This window comes from Chelmon rostratus, chromosome 10, assembly GCF_017976325.1.
Source record: "Chelmon rostratus isolate fCheRos1 chromosome 10, fCheRos1.pri, whole genome shotgun sequence".
Classification (NCBI taxonomy): Eukaryota; Metazoa; Chordata; class Actinopteri; order Chaetodontiformes; family Chaetodontidae; genus Chelmon; species Chelmon rostratus.
The window spans coordinates 27993064-28014048 of record NC_055667.1 but is presented as its reverse complement, the minus strand read 5'-3'; the positions used below and the strand labels follow the sequence as shown (position 1 = coordinate 28014048).

Here is a 20985-nt window from a genome sequence, read left to right as displayed (position 1 = left end):
ATTTTTACATAGTTGGCTGCCCCCCCCCACGCGCTCCCCCACCCCCTGCCAGGAAGCATCCTGGGTAATTTCCTCCTCTTATTGAATTGGGACGGGGGGCGGATGGAGGGAAAGATAAAGGGCTGGGCAGATGAACGGAGGCTCGGGATGAGTGCTAATGGAGCCAGTGGAGGATTCACACATCACATGCTCCTCTTTCTCTCCTCCTTCGTCTCCTTCTTCTTCTACCTTTGGTTCATTTTCTCTCCTGACTGACAGAACTGATGACCTCCCTCCTCTCCTCTCCCTCGCTCCCTCGCTCCCTCCTCTCCTCTCCCTCGCTCTCTCCTCTCCTCTCCCTCGCTCCCTCCTCTCCTCTCCCTCGCTCCCTCCTCTCCTCTTCCTCGCTCCCTTCTTCTTCTTCTCTCTCCCTCATAAAAACAAGCCAAACAAAAGACCTTTTTCCACAGAATGCTTCGCTATTCAACTATCCTGCACTCTGTCTGCTTCCCCTACCACACACACACACACACACGCACACACACACGCACACACACACACACACACACACTGAACCTAATGCTCCCTCATGTCCTCTGTTATTTCTATAGGTGAGTGAGTCACTGCTCCTCTATTCCTGTCTGTACTTATGCTCCTCTGGGCCGAACACTATAATCTTTCTGCAGCACAGTCTTATTCTGACACACACACACACACACACACACACACACACACACACACACACACACACAAAGACAATCTGTGCTGTCTGCTAACTCTTCCAGCAGCAGGACTGAGAGGACTGTCTGCATCAGGCAGGAGTGTTTGGGTGGGGGTGGATGAGGTGGGAAGGTGACGAACAGCACGAATCAAAGGCCGACTTCCAAAAGGAATCAGCAGCATCAGAAGAGGAGCAGCTTCAAGTCGAGCTGGAATAAATCAAACAGCAGAGACGCTCGCACAGAAAAGCCAAATTCATGTTTGAGGTCATTTTGAAACGTGAGCGACGACAGGTTTACCTTTCAGCTGCGTCACGCTCTGATCAGGACGTACGCACAGCTCAGAGAGCCGCATCACTAATGTTTCCATGGAAAAAGGGACTATTGGCTGAGATTTTTAAAACTCTGGTAACACTTTAACCTCTTCGACTCTGCATCTATATTCACTCTTTAAACATCTGATAAATGGTTTATAACAGCAGTTTGCTCGCAAATATGAAGCCATTCTCTGTCTGTACAGCAGCCCCCATGTATGGCCGCCCACAGGAGGAGCTGACAAATACATTAAGGAACACGTAGATCTGCTGACAACTCGTTATATTACATGTTTATATGCTCCTTTTAAATGCCGAACCCGTGCTGTTAGAGCAGGCATGTCAAAGTGATTCCATAAAGGGCAGTGTGGCTGCAGGTTTTCGTTCCAACCAAGGAGGAGCACACCAGGCTGGAATCAATTAATCAGCTGATCTCAGTCTTCAGCTGATAACTAAGTGATCCCTTGATGTTGATTGGTTGGCCTGGTGTGCTCCTCCTTGGTTGGAACAAAAACCTGCAGCCACACGGCCCTTTATGGAATCACTTTGACATGTCTGTGTTAGAGTGAAGTGTTACTAAAACTCTCTTATTTCAATATACTGCAGACACCGGCCTCAAACAGGACAGGAAGTAAGTCTCAGTCTGCTCTGAGGTGTGACGGCCACGATACTCATGTGACGTAGACCAAACATGTTCACTTTTCATATTTCAGTTCAGTGATTTTCATAGTTTTGTTTATTTCTGTCTTTGCATGCTCATGTTTTTTGGCTATCGTGCTTCTTAAAGTCCTCTGTGTGTGTCATGCTTCTACTCAAAGTGCTTTATGCTGAGCTCCACTTCAGGAGGAGACCCCCGGCCCACCCTCCCTCGACAAGCCTGCGATTTCTGAGCGGAACTGAAACGCAGTCTGAAAGATCTGTGGTGAAAGTTAGTTTTCTTTGCACGTGTTTGTTGACTTGTTTTAAAGCGTCCTCGTGACCGACGTGAATCTGCATAACGACCCGACCCGAGGTGAAAGAAGCTGAACGCTTGCACTGGAAGCGCAGCATTGATCGAGATTCCACATCAGTCGAAGCGCTGTGGGCTGCGTACGGCACAGCAACATATTTTATTTATGCTTCTGATGCAGATCAATACAGACGTCGAGAACAAAGTCCAGTTCTTTTGTGTACGTTCCAGCTTTTTACTTCTCTCTGATCCTAGAGTGACTTTTGATAATCAGAACAGGCTTCAGATGCTTTATGGTTAAACTACAGGAGTTAAAGGGTCAAACTCACAGCGTGCTAACAAACAAGAACTTGTCTTCCTCCTCGATGATGATGCCACACTGACAACAGTACGGTGGAGAAGAGGAAGAGGAGGGCGGCAGCTCTTCTCACAGAAAAATGCTTCTTTTAATATAAACTATAAATATGCACAACAGCGCTCACTTCAAGGAAAAACAGTATGTTCATTTCGTACTTCTGGATTCTAACAGCAGTGTGATAACGAGAGTCGTGTCAATGTGTCAGTGTGAACTAATTAGAACGGCTTTGGCACACTGTCACCAGACGGGCTGGGAGAGTAACAGGAGTCACCGAGGCCGGTGCGGGCGTGACTGTGTGTGTGAGGGCTCAGAGCTGGTTTGGTCAGGATCAGGTTTAGGTTGGGGTTAAAGGCGAGGGGATGTATCAGAGAGGGTCCTCACTAGTACAGAAGTACGAACGCTCGTGTACGTGCAGGTGTATGTGGGTGGGCACAAGAGAGAAAAATGGCAAAACATGAAGTATTGAACTGTTGGTGTGTGTATGTGTGTGTGTGTGTGTGTGTGAGAGTGTGTGCGTGCGTGCGTGCGTGCGTGTGTGTGTGTGTGTGTGTGTGTGTGTGTTGGACAGACAGACAGGCAGATATATTGGCATTCCAGTGTAAATTGGCACTTCAGTGTCTCTCTCTCCTCAGCTAATTAACTTGACGCTCAGGGGCCTGGCTTAATTGGAACGAGCTCAACCCTCTGTTCCCCCACCCGTTATCTAGACACCCACACACACTCACACACACACAGGGAGTGTGACTGGCAGTGGGTGTGTGGTACTGATACTGAGTGGTTGGTAGTGGTGTTGTGGGAACAATATGGAATCATCCCATTCCCCCCCCCCCCAGCATGCTGAGCGAGAGAGAAGAGGAAGCTTTATAAAAATACTGGATTTACAGGAATGTCTCATGAACAATGGAGGATGTCCTCCCGAGTTAAACAAGCGTCAATGGTTTCAGTGAGTCACATGACCGCCCTCTAGAGGCTGTAATAATTATGACTTGTGTCGATGTGGAGGACGAAGCGTGACGCTGGCACAGAGCCTCGAAGCCCACCGAAGGGGAGGCCGCGGTGGACGCTTGCTTCCTGGTTTCCTACAGACAGCCTACACTGGTTTCTTCTAACTTGTCCACGATCAGTCTTTACTGTCACCATGACGACATCAGGGAAGCAGTCATTTTTGCTTTTCTAACCAAGTCAGGCTTGAGTCTAAACCAAAGCAAAGCTGAACCACACAGTTCGTTGATTTCTGCAGGATGACCACCACTCCTCCCCTCCCGGCTAAAACTTTGCTCAGGTGAACACAGTGAATTACACAGATCAGCCAAGGGACCTTTTTCGACACATCAGAGACACTTCAGACCAGAAGTGGATACGAGTGTTATGCTGTAACTCTGATGTAGAGCCTGGGGTCTACAGGTTATGATGACCCCCACCTGACACCCCTCCATGGCATTTTGTTCCAGTCTTTCTTTGCGATGCTTGTTGTTCTTACAGATCTGGAGATCTCTGATTTATGATGGCTCGTTTGTTTTTCTATATATCTATCTTTCCACTCTACGTGTGGCTTCCATCTGTAAAGTTGTAGTTCTTCTGGAGCTTCTGCCACCCAGGTGTGCACAGGTGTATCACACACTGCCAGTGATCAGACCAGGACTGGCTGTTTGTATCTACCTGTCTGTAGGTGAATGATGATGAAGGTCTCAACATAAAGTGAAACACTGCAGAGAGTTTAGTGGAAAACAGATGAGAAAACACCTGAACGTGTTGTTCCAGAGGCCACGAGCGAACGGATCCCGATTAACTCACCTCTCTGCGTACTGTACCTCTACTGTGATATAACTGTATGGAAAATTAATCATGGTAATTGTTCAGGTTATTTATCAGGCAAAACACTGAACATTCACAGCTTCTAGCATGTGAGGACGCTTCTCTCAGTTTAACATCACTGCACACTAAATGTTTGCAGTTTCTGGACTGTTGCTCAGGTCAAATAAACGATCTGAGGACATGAACCACATTAACCAAAGAGAGCTCTGTTCCCCAGGACTGCTTCCATCCCTCACTGTGCGTGTGTGTGTGTGTGTGAGTGTGTAGAAGCACCCTGTTTTTGATACTGTGAAGGTTCTTGCTCTAACATCTTCTGTTCGTCCTTTGACTCGCTGTGATGTCTCGTTAACGCTGGAACTCTGAATCTTATTCCCACTAACATTAACCCTCCTGTTGTCTTCAGGTCAATTATGACCTGTTTTCAAGTGTTTGCATATCATAACTCTGGTTTTCTCTCATATAATTGCTTGAAAATGACCTGGATGGTTCCATACTCTGCTCTTTGCAAGTAAAATTAATTATGACTATATTCTTTGAATTACGTGTGTTTTATTAAAATTTATAGCATCTGTGGTCAAATTTGACCCGGCCACAATAAATGGTATAATGGATCAAACTATTGTGCTTTCCAGTACAATAAACACACACACACACACACACACACACATTTATACTTCATGCTTTATAAACAGTCAAACCACACCGGGTCAGGTGTGTCTATTTGCTGCCATTAACAGTGGCAGAACAGTGTCCTGACTGAACTTTGACATGTGCCAGTCTGTGATAATACATCAATTTATGTGCCTCAGATCAAAACCAAAGTCACAATAATCAGAATTTCTGTTTTTTTAATCAAAAATGAAGTGTAATTTTTTATAAATCACATCTATTATATCAAACATTACAAAAATAAGTGTCAAATATATGTTGATGTGTTGGAAACAAGTTGACTAAAAAGGTTCAACACAGACTTTGATGATTATTTTATACTTCATGCTTTACAAGCAGTCAAACCAGACCAGGCCAATTGTGACCCGGTAAGACAAAAGGTGCACAGAAACGTTGAACCTTGGATTTCAGCCCTGGGAGCTTGTGGGGGGTATTTTCACTCATGCAGCCTTTTATGGACTAAATGTTTCATTGACTCGTATATGAAATATTTAGAAATCAACACAGTGAATGACAAACTCTGAAGAGTCAGTCAGTCCTTATGATTCTGTTTGTCAGAAACCTTTCTGACTGTGAAAAATGAAAAATGTTCTGTTGATTTTCAGGCTCTCTGTCACATCTTTGGAAACATAAGTGAGTTTTCAGTCATATAGAAATTATGTGCAGAGAATATTCAAACAGCACCGTCTCCTGCTTAATAAGGAGAAATAGTTTTGGTCCGCTGACCTCCACCAACGTCAGACTGAAACGCTGATATTTATTCTCATTATAGTGTTTTAATTGCACGGCAGCGTGTGGGAGTTTTCTTCCTACGAGGCTTCAGTGAGCCTCCTGGTTTCCTCCTACAAGCTCGTCGTAGTCGAGCGTTTAAAGCAGCTGTGAAGATGCTGAACGAGCCGCCGTGAAGGAAGTTCTTCAGCAACAGTTCCAGAGTCAGAGCCAGTGTGTCTGCTGTTTGACTTCACGTACCTTGTTGTTGTTCATGCACTGCAGCTTCATCTGTTTCATGTAGGTGGTGGTGAGAGGCATGTTGTAGTCTATGACCTCCAACACCAGAGAGCTCGGCCTGTCGTTCTCTGGAGGGGAGAGGAGGAGACATTTTAGCAGAGGAGCGACAGGATGCTGTCCTGTCTGCAGCCGGACCTGTGACGGAGGAAGCTGTTGGCAAAGTACTATGAGCAGGTACTTCATATTACTGTAGTAGTACAGTCTATGCCACTAAACGAAGGACTGAGGACTGGAACAGGTCTGATGTGGTTCTGCAGACTAAACCTCACCAACCTTGATGGATGGATGGATGGATGGATGGATGGATGGATGGATGGATGGATGGATGGATGGATGGATGGATGGATGGATGGATGGATGGATGGATGGATGGATGGATGGATGGATAGATAGATAGATAGATAGATAGATAGATAGATAGATAGATAGATAGATAGATAGATAGAGCAGCAGCATTACACACAGTGAAATAAGTGAAAATAAGACTATAAAGAGCAAACTATACATAATAAAATATAAAAATAGCGAGCAGTAAAAAGATTATATACATAATAATAAAATAGCCAAATAGTAAACAGTAGTAAAAGTATTGCACAAAAAAGAATATCAAAAGCAAATGGCAGTGAAAATAAAGTGTACCGTGACTGTAAGAACAAACTATATATAATAAAATAATAATTGTGATTACTACCTTTGTGTCATTAAAAACTAAAATGCAGGAGAAAATATTTGCTGCTCTATGTGTTTGATTCCCAGAGGAGATATCAGGAGCTCAGCACCAGGACTCAAACAGGGCTGTGTAACAAACCTGCAGACTGAATCTGATGCTGCATCAGACTGCTGTCCCGACAGTCAGAAACTGGCAACTGAATGTTTAATAATGGATGTATGTATGTGCATGTAAAAGCTATTTTCTACAATAATGAGAGGAAAGTTTGAATCCTCTGCGTCAACTTAAAATACATTTTCATTAGCGGTGACACAAGCCGGAGCGACAGACACTGAACAGAGCGAAGGAAAACCACGAGGAGCTGCTGGTTTTCACTGAACTGGAGGTTCAGTTTCATCATCTTCAGCTTCATGACTTTCACAGTTTCAGCTTTTCAAAATAAAACACAGGAACCTTGTAACTGACAGCCGGTCGGTCTGTCTTCAGCACGTCGACCGTTCATGTCATCTATTATCATGAGCTGTCAGACGGCCGACACTAGAGGACCCTCTAGAGCCGGAGGACGAAGACAAGCAGCCTCGTCGGCCTTAAATCCAAGCTTCAAACTCTCAGCTGCCACTCAATCCTGTGATGAATCCAGACTTCAACCTGTTGTGTCCTCCTTCTCTCTGTCTCTCATCTCAACATCATCCCAGATTAATGTTCTTCGTATACGTTTACAATCTATTGTGTGTCCACACAGTAATTTTACTGTGTTGGTCCTTGCTGTACACATCACAGCATCACATATGCTTCCTATCTGTTCCCTCCTCAGGTACTTGGGTCTAAGGACAGGGTGTCATATAGTTTACAGCGAGTTGACTCGACAGTGTGAGGACATGCGGCGCTGGAACAGCAGCTGAGTCATAAAGGAAAAACAGCAACAGGGAATAAAAGCAGGTCACAAATCACATCTCCACCTCCATACTTCAGTCACTATCTACTGGTCTCTTAAAGGACGGGTCTAACGTCTGGAGCGTCTACAGAGTGGACATGAATATGGGGCACAAGATCAATACGGCTTAGCAGAATAGACACATCTGTCACCATCGATCGGTGATTGATAGTGAGAGTGTGTATTCTCCAGAGAGACAGACTGCGATAACTGACCGATAATATGACACAGAGCCGCCAACGCGAGGCTCCTGACCCCCTTTTGGTTTTAATGAACTTGAATCCCGAATCAGCACACAAGAAAACCCCCCCCACATAAAACCCCTCGAAGAATTTGCACAGTAAACTTTTTTCTTTGGTTCTTTATTGTGAACATTCACTCGTGGCTATGGGTGACTGGACTATTGGCCCTGAGAGGAAGCCAGCGGGTATTGACTGATCTCTCCTCCAGGACGGACAGACATGCAACAGACGAACTGTGAACAGAACTGACGGGGGCGACACCGACACCGTGCAGGGGGAGGAGACGCTCGCTCGTTTAGCTGTGAAACGAGGATCATTCATTTTTCTACGTGAAAAAATAGAAAAGTCTGCGGCTAATCCACACACACACACACACCCATACACACCCCCACACAGACACCCACACCCCCACACACACAGCAAGCCTGCTGCCTGTGTCAATTAAACATGGCCTCGTCCACGCTGATTAATTGCATTTAATAATTCACAGCTGAACTTTAGTGGGAGTCACTTCAGCACAGCGATAAAGGGGACTGAGGTCATGTGTGTGTGTGTTTCTGGCAGGGAGAGGCCGAACCCCCACAGGGTAGGAAGGCAATTAGCTGCTCTCGCTCTGAGTGGCATCCAGTGATGGCACAACACACAGACATGCACATGCAAATACACACGCACATGCGCGCACACACACACACACACACACACACACACACACACACACACACACACACACACACACACACCATCGTCTGTATTTGTTCATGTGTAAACAGGAAAAACGAGGACTCCTGATCTTCTCCTCCTCCTTTTGTCCTCCTCTGTGTGGACTCTTCTTCTTCTATATTCTACTCTCTGCAGCACTTCAGATTTGTCCCCCAGCCCCCCATCAGCACCGGTTCGTTCTTTCTCTCTCCCCCCACTATGTGGAAAATGAGCTCGTTTCCTGGGCCATTTTCTTTGTTAAAAGCCATTAATTAGGCTAATTGAGGAGAGAGACAGGACACTCCAATGACTCCTCTGTTTAATGAGGGACGAGGAGAAAACCCGGGGGGGAGTGAGGCAGGGTAGGGAGGCAGGGACGGACGGAGGGTATAGGGACCGATAGAGGAGGTGACAAAGGAGGGGAGGATGGAGGAGGGGAAGGATACAGGGACGGGACAGGGAGCTTGGAGCAGCGTTGGGGGGATAATGGGAGGGAGAAACAGAAGAAGAGCTGGTGAGACAGTTGGAGGATAAGGAAGAGGAATGGGGGAGGGATGGGAGTGTGGATGAGGGAAAAAGACAGGGACGGGGGCCTTCAGGGTGCCAGTAGTTGCAGAACATATATAATGGGGGGTGTCAGAGTTGGCAGAGGGGGGCGGGCCAGCTGAGAAAAAGGGTCAAAAAAATGTCCAAACTCAGAGACTTTGACATATTTTCTGTTGACTGACGGTGAAGTGTCGTCACATCTTAACGTTTCCGTTATTAGAAAAGATGTAACGAAAAGTGAGCGAGCAGAAAAGAGCGAGCAGAGCTACGCTAGCTGCTGCTAGCAGCCTCCACCACAGCCCAGTGTGTGAAAACACACACCAACGTGAACAGGAAGGTTGATACTTGGACTCGACTGTCCATCATGAGTCTCAGCGGAGATCCAGCAGTGAACCGGGGCCGTACTCTTCAGCTTCTGGGACCGTACGTTTAAACCCTGGAGTGTTTTTCCTGAAGCAGAGGAATCAGCAGCTCTTGCAGAGCAAACTAGCTAACAAGCTAAACATCTCAAACCAGTGAACATGAGCTCATTTTTTAACTGTCTGCTTATTCAGATCCTGTCGAGGCGTCACAGATGCTGGTTACAGGCTGATCATCTGGATGATTGACAGGTGCGATGGCAGGAAGTCGACCAACTGAGCTCGAGGAAGGCGGGGCTAACAACACACCTTGGTGGAAAACACGCACAGTGAATAAGGCATTTCCACCCCCACAGGAAGACACAATAAGGTGAAATAATCAATATTTAAACTGTAAATATTTGAGATTATGGCACCAAACACGGTGACCCAAATGAATATCAATAAATCCTTCAATCATTCAGTGCAACTGAACTGGATCTGTTCAGAAAACCTTCCTCGTTTATTCGTGTTCACTCATTTTTACAGTCGGGGATGTGATGAGGATTTTGCAGGGAGGGAGGACAAATACGTGAGAGGGAAAAGGAGAGGAAGGATGAAAAAGGGGAGATGGACTCTAATGAAAGCCACTGCGGAGGAAGAAGGCGAATAAGAGAGAGTGATGACAAAGAGGAAGAGTGAGGGACGGGGAGGAACCCTTTGAACCTTCGTGTTTTAATGGAGATGCAGAGAAAAAAAACATGGAGGGGGAGCAGATTTTATATCCTTCTTTGCCAGAACTGGACTTAAATTTCATGCCGACTTCATTAAACTGAAGAAAGAGAGAATCACCAGTGAAATAATTCCAGCTGATCATCTTTGATCTGATCCGTGTGATCTGACCCTGATGCAGCTGAATTCTGCCATTAGTGAAATTAAATTAATAACCTTTAATCTGTTCTGCTGTGAGCTCAGATACATAAAGTAGCACCACAGCCTGTGTCCTGTGGTGACGATGGATGAATACAGCAAACTGATGGAGAAAAGCTAAGTCCTCTATCACTGCACTCCTGTGACACGAGTCTCATCGCATGGAAAAGAACAGATTGTGCTACATTACCCACGATGCAACGTGACAGCCCACAGTTGGGTCAGGGAGTCAGGTGTGTTATGCTGGCAGCAGCTACAGGTCTGGTCAGGTCCTCTGAGACACTGACGCCGTTAAACTGCTCTTCTCACAACATAAACTTTGACTTTACAATCAGCGGAGTTGCCCTTTAATGTCCATAAAATCAGTCAGTCGTCCCCTCGACGGAACGGAAACTGAGAGCTCGAAGCCTCACACGCCAGCGTCACTCTGTGTCGTCAGTAACAGGAATCTGTCTCTGTAAAACCTGATGAACTAAACTGTCTGACTGTTAGCAGGAAGTACTATGTAGTGAATAAATGTCACACACTGGACCGCGGTGGAGGGTAAATATCGTGCAGCCTCAGCTTCTGTCGCCTGTTAGCGGCAGAAATAAAAAGATGTGCTGTGTTTGTACCTTTGCAGTCCTGTCCCGCGGTGCTGATGTGCATCCTCTTCTGACACTCTCCACAGCTCATCAGGAAACGAGTCACCGCCTCTCTGGGCAGGAAGGCGTACGTCTCCGCTATCTGAGACAGAGACAGAGAGAGACAGAGACAGGATTCGAGTTTCTGAAGCTCTCAAAGGAGACTCTGGGCTGTATGATGGTGGTACGTGGACAGAGCTGCACACATAATCACAATCACTGAAATCTGCATAGAATATGAGCACATTTCTTTTGATTTAGAGCATGCAGCAGTCACAGTGTAAATCTTCATATAAGGTGATTTAAGTGCATAAACATCATCGAATGGCTGGTTAATAAAGGTTAAATAAAAAGACATTAAACAGAGACATGAAGTACTGACATGATAAACACACATGTCATCAGAAACGTGTACGATTATCTGGGAGATGAGACGTGTTGTAGATGCATCTTTATAGTCATTTTTAACGTATCCCATAATGGCTTCATATGAGTGAGAGCGAGCAGAGCTGTGACTTGGATGCTTCTCTGCTCGGAGGACGTCTGCTCGATCTGCACTGTGACCTCGTCTGTCACAGCTCTGCAGTCTGAGGGACCGACTCGAAAATCTAAGATTATCATTTAACCACAAACCAACAAGTTCAAGTCATGTTGTTCACCAAATTTAAAAAGAGGCCCAGAATGACGAGACAGGTCCACAAATGGTCTCAAAGCCTTTAAGGTGGGTTTTTTTAAAGAAGTGCTGCAGCCAGTGAGGTTCAGGATATGAGGTGTATAAATCTGTGGGCGTGTCTGAATGTGCAGATGCATAAATCAAACATTTATACTGAAAGAGACGCACAAAGACACAAAAGAAGAGAGAAGAGGAAGGAGGGGGGAAAACAGCCAGCATGGACGGATGGGTGGTGTGTGTGTGTGTGTGCATGCATGAGACCATGTGTGTGTCTAGAAAGGAGGGGGTAAAGCAAAGGCAAATGTCACTCACAGCCTTTGGTGGCACTCAGACCTGAAGCTATGTGGCATGGCAAGCTAGCTCCTAGCTCTAAGTGTGTACACACACACACACACACACACACATATATATATATACTGTAGAAGGACACAGAGATCAGGCTGACAGATCAAACCTGATTATTACATTAACTGTTGAATGATTTCTTTTTAAAAGAGGACATAAAGAAGATGTACAGATCAGTAGGAAAATAAAGAAGAAGAGGAGATGTAAGAAGTGAAGAAGAAATCCCGGCTGGCTGACAGACTCAGCTTCTCTCTGCCCAGAGACAAATACATGAAAGCTGCACTTCCTCAATGTCACCAAAAGAGGGCAGTGTCAGCAGCTGAGACAGCAGAGACACAGCAGCCCAGCTGGATTTACTGTCACTTGTCTCCAAAACATCTATTTCTACATCTGCCTCCATCATCAGCAAATTAAGCACAGGTGTGCACAGGTGTGCACAGGTTTAACAGGTTGGTTTAGACTTTTAGGTTTTAGGTTAGAAATATGTTCAGAATCCGTCAGCGTTCCTGGCTGCAGAGTTCATGTGGTCGAATCAATGATAGTGACAAACAAAAGCAAAAGACAGCAAATAAATTTAGAAAAGAAACTAAACGAAATGTGGAACAAAAAATAAAGAGTGATTAAGAGTGATGCTGATAATGAAGATAGCCCACTTTCACACACCATCAACTGCATACATCCTGTGACCTAAATAACCAGAAGCACTTTTAAAGTAGGGCAGAAGCTACCAATTATTTTCCCTATCAATTAATCTGCAAGCTGGCTTCTCATCTGAATTGATTTATTGTTTTGATTTGTTTTGATCAGACAAAAAGAGCAGTGAATCCTCTCACAGGATTCTTCTGTTGATCTACAAGTGAATATATTGATGAATCCAGCTCTGAACAAAATGATCAAAACATTCAAAGTCAAAGAAACTGACTGGATGTGTCGACCAGAGCGGTTTCACAAAGACTGGCTGATCTGATGCGAAACAGAAAGTAGAGCGGCGTCTCGGAGGTTGTTGAAAGACAAAGACGCTGTTTGTCTTTTCTTGCCAGAGACGGTAAAAGAGGAATGAAGCCCAGAAGAAGAGGAAGAGAGAGAGAGAGAGAGAAAGGCAAAAGACAGAGCGTTAAGCAACAGACCACACGAGTTATGAAAGAGGGATACGCTCTGTGGGCTGGAGGATGGCGTGAGACAGAGGAGACACGGCGAGACACAGAGCGGTGAAGAGTGAGACGGAAACCTGCGTGAGAAGCAGCCGTGAGAGCAGCCAAAGAATGAAAACAACAGGAGAAGGATGAGAACGGCTTCACGGCACGCTTACAGCTTTGTAGGTCTTCTTCTGGCCGGCGTGTTTGGGGGCTTTGCCGGGGTCGGCGCCGATCTCCACGTGCATGGCGTAGATGATGTCGAAGAAATCCTCGACCACCGCCACGCGCTTCAGGGACGAGTCCACTCCTGATACGCTGTCCACACACTGGAAACAGACAGGGACAACTTTACATTTCTTTTTTAAAAGGGTCCACAGTGGACAGACGGGAGACAGAGTGACCTGCCAGGGACGACGCAGTAACACGGGACACACATGAGACCAGCGTCACAGCTTCGTCCTGAGAGACATGTTTGACACGTCAGCACGGTGTGGCGAGCTGGGATGGTTTGACTTGTTGCATCTGTAAACTCATGAGCTCCTATTCAAACCTGGTGCAACAGATAGAAAACAGCGACACGTTTCCTCTGAAACTGATCTGGATGGTTTTAGAGTCATGTGACCACAGAACAGTCATCATGTTTTTGAAGCTGATCATCAGAAGGACTAATAACAGCGCAGGAAGCGCTTCACTTCCTGCGACACAAGGCCACTTAAAACACAGAAAACAGCTTTAATAACGAGCTCGGCTGAAGAGGTGAGTGTTCAGCTCGAACACAGCAGCATCATCCTGAATCTCATCAGACCACAAAGAGTGAAGTGAAAACTGTCGGCGGCGCCACAAGCAGAAAACACGAAGGACTTTCTTTTCAAATCAGAGCGACTCCTGTCTTCACTGTCAAAGGCACATTCACAGCTTCCTGTGTCAGCTGTGACTCATCTGCTCAAAGAGCTGCTGGTGAACTTCACGCAACACAAAACCTCCCTGGATAAACATAAAAAGAGTTTTTTAAAGCAGCAGTCGATGCAAAGCACACTGAATCAGGAACTATGGTGGCATTCGAGATCAGAGATCAATAAAGCTGCACGATCACAAATACAGATCAATTCTGTGGCATCGCAGACTGATCGTTAGGCTCGATGATTATCATGAAGCTGCGTTTTGGCCATCTTAAACCTTTCTGGCTGAGAACCTGAACATTATTTGGATCCTGGAAGTTATTCTGAGTCGACTATTTATCACAACCTGATTACTGATCACCGGCCACACTGTTGGGGGGGCTTGTCTCCGCTTCAGAAACACCTCTAGAGCTTGTGGAAGTGCCCTGAAACGTCCATAGAAATACATTCACACTGCATATTTTTACAGATTACTTGCCAAATAAGAGACATCAGAAGATTGAGGAGGTTAAATTCATGTCAAACAGGGCCTCATTTTTAAAGTGTAAATAAGTGTTTGAGTGTTGCCCCCATGCCGGGACAGTTTCCTGCTGTTCAATGCTGGGACATAAATTCATGATGTACCATTATACCTCAATAACAGCCCTGACTCAGACAAAGACGTCTACACCTATTAACCAGACTTCCCAAAGGACGGAGCCGTCTCTCTGCATCTGTCTCTGAGACACACACACACACATACACACACGCATACACACACACACACACACACACACACACACACAGAGTTAGTTCTGGGAATACCAGGAAGTCTTGGGAACTACTCTTCTTCCCTCGAGGCTGTGGGAGCGTGAGGTGTGGCTCTGGAAAGAGGGACTCGAAAGAGTGGGAAAGGGAAGGAAGAGGGGGGAGGAGGGCTTCACTACCTGCTCTGACACCTTAATACAGTATGTGTCAGTGGATAACAACGAGAAGTGCATCACACACACACATACAGACAGGAATATAAAGGAAAAAAAATTAAAACTATTTATTGCCCCATTAACTGTGGGAAAAACGTAAGCAGCCTTCAATAATAATGATAAATAGTGTTTATACTACTGCACAGGAGAATAAAAAAAACAGTAAAAAACTAAATGTACGGACAGTCTAGCCAGCTAGCCGCTAACCTCGTCTGTCTGCTGTACGATGTGGGCAGGTGCTGTGCAGCGGGTTATCAGTGCTTTAGTTGGAAGTGAGTCTGATGGAAGACTGAACAGCTCAGTAAACGTGCTGAAGAATCAAAACAAAGAAGCTAAAAAGTTCCACTGAGTCACAGGCTGTTCACATAAAATGTGAATTAGTGCAGCTTTATTCTGGATGAAAGAAAAACATGTTCTCCTGCACGTGGATTAGCAGCAAAGACGAAGCTACAGTGTGACACAGCCTGCTGCATGTGTGAACCGTGTTAAATATCCATCCGACAGGAGGCGGGGGGCCTGTCTACCTGTCTGTGTGAGGGGGAGCCGGGTGGCAGGTGTGTGTGTGTGTGTGTGTGTGTGTGTGCGTGAGCAGTGTTTCCTAGCACAGCCTCTACCAGATATAGAGCATCTAATGAAGAGCCAATGAACTAGAGTCTTTATGTCTTACAAGTGTGCGCACACACACGTGCGCACATGCACGCACACAAAAACACACAAACACACACATACGCACACACACACACACACACACAAACACACATGCACGCACACAGGACACTTTCTCTTGACCCGCTGCCTCTCTCCTCTCCCACCCATGTGCAGGTACTGTAATAAGCGTTGCTATGGTAACCAGCTGCAGCTTATCACAGAGGGGATGTTTCTAATGTGCCCCCCACCCTGTCCACCTCCCCCAACCCATCCCCAATGCTATTACAACTGCCAGGCGGAGGAGGAGGAGGAGGCGAGCGTGTGAAGGAGGAAAATGAAGGAAAACAGCAGGACGCTGGTCGAGAGGAGAAGTGCAAGAAAAGAGGACGGAGGAGAGGAGATAAGAGGAGATCCCTCTCAGAGGAGACAAAGGAGGGAACACTGGAGGAAGACAATGAAGATGAAGAGGACGGCTGGGGCGTGATGCAGGGGAAGCAGCACTGACCCTCCTGGAAGGAGCAGCACGTTCAGAAAACAGGTTCCACAAAGAGAGCGAGATCCTCAGCCAAAAACTGTGAAGGACAGTTTCACAAAAACACCTGGACGTGCTATGAAAGTTCATACTGATCATCATTATTCTGTTTTTCTACGTTATAGGAGAACAATAACTGTGAGTTCAAACAGAAACTAACTGATATATTGCTTCTTTCTATCAGAAAAGCATGCAGAGATGCAGGACTTCGGCCAGGCCTGAGCAGCGCCTGCAGTCCTCCTCCTGCAGTCTCAACAGCGTCCTACAAACGAGACGAGTGAGACTGAGAGGCGATGCTCAGGGCAAAACAGGTCCACAAAGGGCTCGCCGCCGCTCTCAGCGCGTTCTGCTCACAGTGATGACGTGCAGCTTCTCAGTTCTCACTGAATTTATTGACTAAATCAAACCGAAACTGCAAAAAAAAGTTCTGCCTCCAGTTTTAAAATGCTGCATGTGCAGTTATTCTAAACAGGATCAAAGCTCATATAGTGCACAGAGAGCAGAACCCACCCCCCCTGATAGCAGAGAAGAGTCATCTGACAAGAACTCTTATTGCCATTTACACAGTGAGTTTTGCAGTTTTCACAGGTAGTGTCAGCGACTGACAGTGTTTGGCTTGTTGCCATGGTTATCTGTTATGAAACTTGTCTTCTAGATGAAACTGGACACTGGACTGAACGCATTTCTGTGTCTCGTGCATCGACGAAACAACAGGTGGTACAAAAGGCCAATAAAGCCGTCACCCAGCTCTCTACTCACTCGTCAATGATGTCTTTTGTAGGGAGACAAACGCTGAGCGTGAATTCCACCTCAGTGTTCTTTCTTCCTACTGTGACACAGGACGCAGCCTGTATGAAAGACGGACATGATGACGTCACTCGCGGGTTTCTGAAGCGTCATCATGACGATCAGCGACAGCAGCTCCGGCTGTTGCCGTCTTGGCAGTGACTGACTCCAACAAACTCCCAGCTAATCTAAAAATGGGCAGAGAGGTGGAGCGTGGGTGGAGCTGAAGGCTAGCCTGGGCGGCTAGCTGTCACTGCGGCCAGAACTCTGCATAAATCTGAGCCTCAATATAATTCCCCCCCTGTACAGCACCAGGCTGTTATCATGTTTATTTCTGCTGCAAAGTTGTGCATTTTGTCATGGGGGTCTGTGGGGGCTGACTGGGTGTTGGAGGCCATTCGAGGAACTACAGTTTCTGTTTGCTCCATGTTTCATCCCCACAGGACGCTGCCTCTTCTCTCTGATGTGTGTTTACAGCATGCCGGGCCAGCAGTGCCCTTCCCCTCTCCCTGGCACATCACAGGGGGGCCGGGCTGCTCCGGGACACACACACACACACGCACACACACACACACGCACACGCACACACACGCACACGCACACACACACACACACGCACACACACACACACGCACACGCACACGCACACGCACACACACACACACACACGCACACACACACACAGAGAAACACAGACAGAAACACACAGAAACACGCACACATACACACACACACACACACACACACAGCAGGAAACATACACACACATACACACAGAAACACGCAAGCACAGAGAGAGAGAGAGAGAGAAACACACACACACACAGACACGCGCGCACACACACACACACACACACACACACACACACACACACACACACACACAGAGATAGAGAAACATACACACACACATACACACAGAAACATGCACGCACAGAGAGAGAGAGAGAGAGAGAAACACACACACACACACACACAGAAAAAGAAACACACAAACACACGTGCACACACACACACACACAAACACACAAAGAACCGAGAGGTGGGAAGAGACAACATGTTTGTCCTCCACTGTCTGCTCTGCTGCTCGTTGTCCCCGATCGAGGGGCCGAATGTGACGCAAAACCAGCTCACACACACATGCACACACACGATATGTCAGGAAATAAAAAAAGTACATGAATACACACATTTATAACTACACACATGCACACAGAGCATGACACACACACACCGGACTTCCCCCACCTCTCCTCCTTGCGGTTGTAGGGCACATCACTGGCCCGGGACTGTAGCTTATGTGACAGCATGCACACGCACACACACACACACACACACACTCACACATCTATGTGTGCCACAGGGCGGAGGCGTGTGTGTGTGTGTGTGTGTTCAGGGGACACCTTAAGGCACAGCAGACAGGACAGCACAGCATGCATCGGAGACACACACACACACACACACACACACACACACACACACACACACACACACACACACACACCAACCCCCCACTTCCTACTGGCCGAGCAGAAGGGTCAAAGTCAGAGAGGAGAGCGAGGTGCGAGGGCAGAGCTGTCCGTCTGCAGGACACACTCGAGTGAACATACAAATAAACACAGTAAACACACAAACGGGGGGGGCTGCGTGTGTGTGTTCATGACAAAGACTCGGCCACTGAAACACTGAAACACTGACAACTGGACTATTTTTAGGCCTTTTTTCCAAGCAGGGACCCGGTGAGACACGCGACGTGTCTCTCTGGGGGTCGGGCTCATTAAAACACGTCGAATGCTCTGCTCACCAGCAGCAGACCCATGACCCATTTTCAGGTCTGAAGACACAGCTAGGTGTTCCCCCCATTCCACTCCCCATTTCATTTCCTAGTGTCATGTCCGCTGGTTTTAAAGGTAATGCTACGTGCAATCATACAAACAACAAAGAGCTAATTAAATACATGAACACATGGTGTACTTCATATCAGCGAGTATATCTAGTATATTTGACAGAAATTATTATTGACGCTGGAATGATGTAGAAAAAACAAAACTGCTATTTGATATTCACTGAATTCCCTCTCAAACGTTGCCTTGTTGTTGTAGTCTTGTGGTGTGCTAGCAGCTAGCTTGACCTGTATAGCGTGGTTTGGACTGTCGCTTCAGACTTGATTTAGGTTAATCTAGCTGTACTGTCTTCTTCTGTTCTTCTTAGCAGTTAGCATTAGCATTAGCTAAATGGTAGCATCGGAACTGTATTGTCTTCTTCTGTTCTTCTTAGCGGTTAGCATTAGCATTAGCTAAATGGTAGCATCGGTACTGGCCACTACCTGGAGCATCTCTGGGTCAGTTGAACGTGGCGGTGCTGTTTGGATTGTGTAGGAGCAGTGCGAACTGGCACTAGGGGGGGTGACTCTGGGACGCCGGAGTTCACCGCCTAGCCTCCTGGAGGTGTCGTGGGACTAAGCAGGCGAAACACCGTTGAAGGGAGGTTTCCACCTGATGACCCCCAGAGACGTGTTAGGAATCACTGCTCTTTGGCAGGTATAGAGGCAGATTAGAGCTCCAAGGTTCTTCACTGAGAATGAATCCTCTTTTTGAGCACAAGTATCTTCTGTTTAAATTAACTACAGTTTAGTGATTATTTGATTTGAAAAATCAGGACCCCTCCCTACGTATGATAAGTCTCCCTCATTCATCTGACATTTGAGTGAAATCACTGTGAAGATTTCAACAGATTCAACAAACAATTTTTCACAGAACATATTTTCTGCAGTGTTTTTTTTTGTTTGCATCAAACACTACTGTTCCTATAAAACATATATATAAATATATATTATAGAATATATATATATATATTATATTCAGCTTTCTGTCTGACCCTCCGTCTTTCTCCTCTGACCTGCTGCACCTCCACTGCCTCCATCCACACATTATTAGCAGCCTCTCTCGCTCTGCCTCTCATTTCCTCTGTTGTTTTGTGGGCACTCTCCCTCTGCTCAGAGCTCCATCCCATTTCCAAACCAGCCTGTTGCTAGGATACACATGGGGTCCCTTCAGTGAAAGCTAACTACCCCCTCCACATCCCCTGCTCTTCATCCTACTCCTCCTCCACCCCCTCTGTCCAATAGATTGGGACACACACACACACACACACACACACACACACACACACAAGCACACACACACACACACACACACACACACACACACACACACACACACACACACACACAGAGCTCCAGCTCTGCTGTGAGCGAGCAGCAGCATCCAACCTGCATCACGGCCGCAACACACATGCAAACACACCCTGACATGCAGCGCATACACATACCGTGTGTGCGGACACACTGACTGTGGAACACACATGCACAGCAAACACGCACACACACATACACACACTATCCCGCACACACATACACACACTATCCCGCACACACATGCATTATGACTACACATGCTGGGAAAGAATATGCTGACTAACATAAACACACAAACGGAGCCCAGAAACACACATCACTTCAGCCCCGAGGTCCCATAATGCAGTGCGGCAGAGAAAGCTTCAGTTCCCACTTCGGCGCATCACACAGCAGGCAGCAGCACGGGAGCACCACCATCAGTGTGTGTCATATCGGGAACAGGTGAGACAATAACACAAGATAAACAATGGCTGCACCATGAAGTTTGTCAGCGGTGGATGAATAAGCTTCACTTTCAACTCCTGCTCAAACTGACCCGTCCCTGCCGGCCATCAGCTCACCCCCTCTCGTTATTTACATTGTGATTCCAGCGTGGGAACACGCAGCGGGGCCGCTGACATCTTGCGGTTTGTCATGCGGTGCTAACGTGGGTCTCGACCGGCGGCTTTATGAGCGGGCGGTGATTCGAGGACGCGGCTACAGGCCGCTGCTACGAGCTGCAAAAAGGACTGTGTGAGGTTTTGAGAGCAACAGTCGGTGATAATCCAGCCTTCAGTCTTCACGTTCAGCAGCAGCTAAATGGGCCATGACAGAAAGCTACGAGCTTCCCCCCTTCCCTCCACCCCTCCATCCATCCTGCTCACTGTGACCTGCTTCTATCCCTCTCTCTCCAGCAGCATCCTGTCACTCTGTCTTTCTGTATCTCTCCATCCATCATCACTGCTCCCCTTTCTCCGGAGGATCCGACACCGCGTCCACACACTCTGCCCAGATGCTTCACATCCTCCTCCTCTCC

At 46.8% G+C, this 20985-nt stretch overlaps 1 protein-coding gene across 1 annotated transcript in view; it reads right to left on the bottom strand.

The window, feature by feature from the left end:
• LOC121612539 (nucleolar protein 4-like) overlaps positions 1-20985 on the bottom strand; it is a 128834-nt gene that overhangs the window by 82592 nt on the left and 25257 nt on the right. The window contains exons 2-4 of the mRNA XM_041945489.1: positions 13121-13273; positions 10785-10896; positions 5773-5879 (exon numbers count right to left, since the gene is read on the bottom strand). Coding sequence (XP_041801423.1) covers positions 5773-5879; positions 10785-10896; positions 13121-13273 — 372 coding nt within the window. The remainder of the gene's footprint in view (positions 1-5772; positions 5880-10784; positions 10897-13120; positions 13274-20985) is intronic.